The sequence below is a fragment of the Trachurus trachurus genome, assembly GCF_905171665.1.
Source record: "Trachurus trachurus genome assembly, chromosome: 16".
NCBI lineage: Eukaryota > Metazoa > Chordata > Actinopteri > Carangiformes > Carangidae > Trachurus > Trachurus trachurus.
In genome coordinates, this window is record NC_139902.1 from 31352483 (window position 1) to 31359478 (window position 6996).

Here is a 6996-nt window from a genome sequence, read left to right on the forward strand (position 1 = left end):
CTGAGTCAAGAAATAATCAAGGCTGCTCTGTCCCTCTGCACTGGCCTTTTCTCTTTTTTTTGCTTTGTTGAATTCAGAAAACCCAGATGAACAACATGGAAAATGATTTAGGCTTTTAATTATAGGTCATTAGATCTGGATGGTACCTATTAGTTCACATCTTTATGTGCAGCAAAACCTTTCTGGATCCGCATCTTAGTTATTATTTTTTTAATTAGCTCCGTCAACTCATGGGGGCGTGTCGACACGTACAGACTTCCATACGAGCCTTTAGTCATATTTCGCAGCAAAAACATAAATAAACAGGAGGATTTGGCCTACAGTAGCCTGATATGTGCCAGTTATGCAGCAGCTAGTCCCCGTGAAGGAAGGTCTGACAACAAACGGGCGTTGTGCCTCACATGTAGGCTACGGACGGTGCCGCTATTAAAAAAAAAAAGAAAAGCCAGTTCACAGTCACCTGTCACTCACCCGCTGTCAGAGCAGCTCTGCTGCTCCTCTCTCTTTAGACACTGGTGTTTGGCTGCACTCTGTAGGAGTTCAATATGAAGATCATCTGAATAACGTTACCGGCTATGTGGCGCTGCTCCGCTAGTGGTGTGTTAACGGCAAAACAAAAAAAAGAAAAAGAAAAAAATAGATTGTCGGTCGTCCTGTCAGGAGGGAGGCACGAGCCAAAAAAAATAAAGATTGTTCACGAGTCTCAAAACACGAGTCCGAGTCGAGTCTGAAGTCTTTTGGGCACGAGTCCAAGTCAAGTCTGAAGTCTCTGTGGGTGCGACTTAAGTGCGACTCGAGTTCGAGTCGCAAACTCGAGTCCCCATCTCTGCAAGGAAGTATACAAGAAGTTTTCTCCTCGGCTCAGAGCAGAGCAGAGTGACTGACAGACCCGTGTTTCAGACCAAACACTCTATATAAGTGATTGCTGTCGGAAGATATAACTATTTAAGACTTATATTAACACAAACATTCCGCTTACTTCTGCTTTAATTGTCTGATTTTCCATGTTTTTCCCACCTTTGCCTTTCAACTGCAAAGAGCTCAACTCGAAAGCGACGTCATTCCTTTGTCCGATGTACATTGAACGCACCATAACCGCCTCTCTCTGGGAGGAAACCCAGGTTCTGACCTCTGACCTCTGACTCCTTCCTCCTGTTGTTTTTCGTTGCAGGTCATGAAGTGATAGCGCCGCGAGAGTCGACAGTTTTACGCGATGATTGAAACCAGCACGTCGACGCTGTTGGACCGAGCCGAGCCGGCGCCCTGCACCGTGTGCTGCTGCACGCTCGCCAACAAGATCCTCATGGTGCTCTTCATGGTGCTGCTCATCTTCGCCATCTTGTTCGGCAACCTGGTGACTCTGGCCGTGGTGCTGGGGACCAAACACTTCCACACGCCGCAGGGCTACCTGAAGGCGTCGCTGGCCGTGGCCGACCTGGCCGTGGGCATCTTCGTGGTGCCGCTGTCCGTCTACGCCGAGGTCTACCTCATGGTGACCGACTCGGCGCCCGAGTGGACGTCGTACAACTCGCAGCTGGTGAGTATGGGAGGCCGCTTAGGGTGAAAACACTGAGATATGTGCACATACTCACTGAAAATGTTGACACACACATTGACAATGTGCACACATTGAAATACTTGCACATACATTGACATGATGTGCAGACACATATGGGCAAATTGGCCCATTGCCATAATCCCTATAGTCATAGCAGTAGGTTCGTTACCTTTATTTGACGGAGCAGAGCCGTGAGCTGCTCAGAGCTACGCTACGGAGGCTCATGGGATTTCTTGGTTTCCCTCATCAAACTCACCAAATACACAATCCAACAACTCCACAACGCTCTGGTGGACAAGTTGTGACCAAATTCATGCAAAACCGCTGATGCACGTTGCCTTCAGGGACAGTTTTTCATCAAGCAGTCTCTGTATTTCCCTCTAAAACAACTCTGTCTGGTAACGTTCTGTTATTATCTCATAGCGTGGTGAATGTGCAGGTCACAACTTGTCCACCAGAGCGTTGTGGAGTTGTTGGATTGTGTATTTGATGAGTTTAATGAGAGAAACCAAGAAATCCCATGAGCCTCCGTAGCATAGCAGCTTGCGGCTCTGCTCCGCCGTTCTAAAAATAGCTTGCACCGACAATTAAAGGTAATGAACCTATACTCCTAAAACTCTAGGGATTATGGCAACAGGCCAATTTGCCAAAATGTTGAACTACCCCTTTAAACTGCAGAAATAAACATGTTTTCAGGGTTTCTGGCACAGAAACAGCTTTGGTCTCTACTGGTCATTTCCTGTTTATATGATTCACACACACATGACATGATGTGCAGACACGCACTGAAAATCCAGCTGTGTGAGAAGGTGGTAGGGTGTGGAAATTTTCAGTGCGTGTCTGCACATCATGTCAATGTATGTGCAAGTATTTCAATGTGTGCACATGGTCAATGTGTGTGTCAACATTTTCAGTGTGTATGTGCACATATTTGGTGAACTCACTGGTGCAATCTTCATTGATTTAAGTAAAGCTTTTGATTTTGTTGATCGTTATTTTCTATTAGACAAACTGTACAATATTGGTCTCTCTCTCAATGCAGTCCAGTGGTTTAGCTCTTACCTTCACAACAGAAAACAGTGTGTTGTCTTAAATGGATATCAATCTGATTTTCTTACGCAACAATGTGGTGTCCCTCAGGGGTCAACTCTTGGCCCACTTCTATTTTCGATCTATGTAAATTATCTCCCAACAAGTCTTGCCAAATGCCGTGTTCAACTATAGTCTATATGTTTGGACCCCCTCGAAAACGAGATGGTACAGCTCAAGGGGTTTTATCCAAATAAACGAATTTTCAACATATTTCAATGTTTTCACCCTAAACGGCCTTCCCATAGGTGAACTTCCACCCGTGCAACGTGATCGGACCGATCTTCGCCGGCTGCACCTTGGTCTCCATCACCACCATCTTCCTGCTGACGATCGAGCGCAGCATCGCCGTGCTGCGGCCGCTGCACAAGGACTCGGTGATCACGCGGAAACGGACCACGATCCTCATCGTCCTCTCCTGGGTGGGGAGCTTCTGCCTCGCCGTGTCTCCGATGGTCTTCAGCAGCGAGATCGCGTTGGAGTACAACTCCTGCAGCCGCATGTGCAACTACGCCCTCGGCACCATCGGAGAGTTCCCCAGCCAGGCTTGGAACATCCTGCTCCTCTTCCCGGCCTTCGACTTCACGCTCCTCGGCGGCACCGTGGTCATCAACCTCATCTCGCTGTCCAGCATCCGGCAGCACTCGCGGCGCCGGAAACACCTGGCCATGTCCGAGTGCCAGAACTCCAGCAACCCCACGTTCTCCGACATCAAGGCGGCCAAGACCATCGGGACTCTCACGGTGGCCTTCACCGCGTCCTTCACCCCCATCGCCGTCTTCGTCGTCGGGAACGTTTTGGGGAATAAATGGTGCAACTTTTCCTTTTTCGCCTTCTGGATTCTGGCCACCAACAGCTGCTGGAATGTGATCATCTACAGCGTGAGGGACCAGAAGTTCAGGCTTCGCGCGCACAAGCTGCTCATGCCTTTCCAGAGAAAAGACACCAGCAAAACCGGGAACGCTTAGGGATAGCGATCGTGTACATTGTCTGTTTGTCACACAAACTCTTCGTTCGGCACTTTGTGTTGAGTCTCGTTAGCTACGAGATCGTGTCTTCTGCATGTCTTCGGATCGCTGTTGTGAAACTACAAGTTATTTTTTACACGTCATTCGGAAAAAAAAGCATGGGAAACTTTTAATATCACAACAACAACTTAATGGATATGAAACGTCCGGGTTTTTTTCTCGTGGACATTCGTCTTGTTCTGTGTTAACGTTGCGGTTTCAGATTCAGAAGCCTGGTTCAGTCTGTGGAATGATTGTTTACTTGACTGTGATGATGAATAAAAAACACAATGAAAACAAAGTCTGTCGTCTGATTTGAAGTGGAAAAGACACAGAAGCAATAAAACGCCTTCACCGGGGAGACAAAAGATGCATCAACACATTTCCATCTCTATTGAAGACGCAGTAACAGCAGCTGTCACAGCCTGAGAAATTATAGTAATAAAACAAAAACGCCCACAAACAAACACTCAACTTCCCCTGAGTGCATTAAACAGACTGTGACAATGGCAAAGTCAATATTAATTAAGAGTAAACGCCTCAGACGATATCGGCTCAGGCAACCTCTGAGGCTGCAGTTCTTCTCCTGACCACTAGAGTGAGTCAGTCAATCTCCATAGACTCTTATGTTAGGGATAGTTCAACATTTTTGGCAAATTGGCCCATTGCCATAATCCTTATAGTCATAGCAGTAGGTTCGTTACCTTTAATTGTCGGTGCAAGCTGTTTTTAGAGCTACGCTACGGAGGCTCATGGGATTTCTTGGTTTTCCCTCATCAAACTCATCAAATACACAATCCAACAACTCCACAACGCTCTGGTGGACAAGTTGTGACCTGCACATTCACCACGCTATGAGATAATAACACAACGTTACCACACAGAGTGGTTTTAGAGGTAAATACAGAAACTGCTTGATGAAAAACTGTCCCTGAAGGCAACGCACATCAGTGGTTTTACATGAATTTCCCTCTAAAACAACTCTGTGTGGTAACGTTGTGTTATTATCTCATAGCGTGGTGAATGTGCAGGTCACAACTTGTCCACCAGAGCGTTGTGGAGTTGTTGGATTGTGTATTTGATGAGTTTGATTAAGGAAACCAATAATTCCTCTGAGCAGCTCACGGCTCTACTCCGCCGTTCTAAAAACAGCTTGCACCGACAATTAAAGGTAACGAACCTACTGCTATGACTATAGGGATTATGGCAATGGGTCAGTTTGCCAAAATGTTTAACTACTCCTTTAAACTGCAGAAATAAACATGTTTACAGGGTTTCTGGCACAGAAACAGCTTTGGTCTCTACTGGTCATTTCCTGTTTATATGATTCACCTGTTTGCATGTGATTTGCATAAATTAGGGCGTGGCCGAAGCCTCAGCTCCGCACACTAGCCTTCCTATCTGGATGTTTATGAATAGGCCAGCATGGGCTTCAGTATCTATTTGAGCCGCTTGATAAATGCTACTGGCAGAGGTTTTGGCTCAGCGGTCCAGTGGTTGGAGCTGGTCCCGTGTTGGCTTCGCCCGAGGCTCTGGCTCCCGACAGGCAGCAGCATGTCATTACCCCCGGCCCGTCTCGCTGCTCTCCTGTCTCCCTTCACAGAAAGATAAAGACAAAATAAAGCCAAAAATATCACTGAAAAGGAAAGAAAAAAGCAGAGGTTCTGGCCCGGATCGTGGCCGACGGCCGCTCAGTCGCCTTCCAACCAATCATCTTACTGGACCACATCTCCACACAGAAAACCAAACACTAAATTAAAGGCAAAAGGCAAGGCAATTTCATTTGTGTAGCCCATTTTTACAAACAGTTTGTCTCAAAGGTCTTTACAGAGCATCATAACAACATCCTCTGTCCACATCCACAGACGAAAAACTGCCACAAATATCATTTTCATTTTGGCTCTGCTGATAAGTTTGGTAGTTCAGGCTGATTGTGCATTGAATTTTGATTTAAATTTGTTTATTTTACTTCTCTCATCATTGTTTCAGAGTAAGGTCAATTCTTATCCCTGGAGTAAAAACCTCCTAGAGTGTTAGCTATTATCAAAATAATCTTGCTAACAATGGCTAGCAGTGGCTAACGGCTAACAGCCCATTTGTTTTGGTGCAAGTTAGCCTACATGTTTTTGTTGGAAGTTCCTACATTGTTTAAAAAGAAACATTAAATTTAACATTTACAAATATAAAATCATTATATTTTCGTTTTGTTATATTAATCATCCGTTTATCCAACTTTCGCGGAACTTATTTTTCAACTGGAAAGAGCTCAACTCGAAAGTCAGTCTCTCTCTCTCTCAGAGGAAACCCAGGTTCTGCCTGTTTTAAGCTAAATGACATTTAGAAATCTGTATAAATGTAGTGATATGTTGACCAGAACTGTTTTTTTGTCTGTACTTTTGCAGAAAAGCTGCACATACGTAAATGTAGCTGATGAGTTTCAGGCTGGTAGCTAGCTAATGTTAGCTTCCCAGTTAGCATCAGTTAAACTGTTGTCATGCCTTCGTTTGGGTTTGAATGAATTAATGAATGAAAACCGTTATTGTCATTTATACCAAGGTACAAACAAAATTCAAATTGCAAACCCATGTGATTAAAAGAGACAGTGAAGGATCAAAACACACTTAGGCAAACAACAATATAACAAGAAAAAAAAGATGTCACAGCAGCTGTGGTCTTGACTGGTCTGGAGAAAAAATCCTAAGATCGAGACCAAGATCAGGACCAAGACCTTGAAAATGTGGAGACAAGATCTTGAGTAGCTACTACAACATTGCTTTGTACTGTTTGTTCTTTAATACTCAAAATGTCTTTATCCTCTCTTTGTTATTCTGCCTGTTTTATGGCCGCAACACATTGTCACGATGTTTTCTACGGGAGACAGCGAAGGACAAAAGAGGTTAATGTGATTAAAATGTTCCGACTGTTCTGGCTCTGCCTGTCTGGACCGTCAACTCTTAATGAGCTTTGTTCCTGAGTCTAATTAATCAGTCATTGTCCTTGTCCTGCTCCAAACCGTCGTTATTATATCGACCCTTTAAAAATCCTCCAGTGATCGACTTCTACCAAGGAAACCAAGACTCACAGATCAAAACCAGCGACTTTCTCTTCCTGTCACTGCTCGACCCTGTGCATCAGTGTTTCAGGTTTAATCCTCACACAGATTAACCTGTCGATCACTGATCTCCACGTTAGTCTGAGCCTGAAGGTAAATTCAGAGACTGCTTGATGAAAAACTGTCCCTGAAAGCAACACACATCAGCGGTTTTGCATGAATTTCCCTCTAAAACAACTCTGTGTGGTAACGTTGTGTTATTATCTCATAGCGTGGTGAATGTGCAGGTC

General features: G+C 44.9%; 1 protein-coding gene across 1 annotated transcript; it reads left to right on the forward strand.

Annotated features, from left to right (window-relative positions):
- Nucleotides 1–1213: 1213 nt before the first annotated feature.
- On the forward strand, nt 1214–3615 carry LOC310999795 (olfactory receptor 4D9; the record flags this gene model as incomplete). The annotated part of the gene is made up of 2 exons (XM_083990361.1): nt 1214–1537; nt 2896–3615. The coding sequence occupies 2 exons, from the start codon at nt 1214–1216 to the stop codon at nt 3613–3615; spliced, it is 1044 nt and encodes a 347-aa protein (XP_083846487.1).
- Between the last annotated feature and the right edge of the window lie 3381 nt (nt 3616–6996).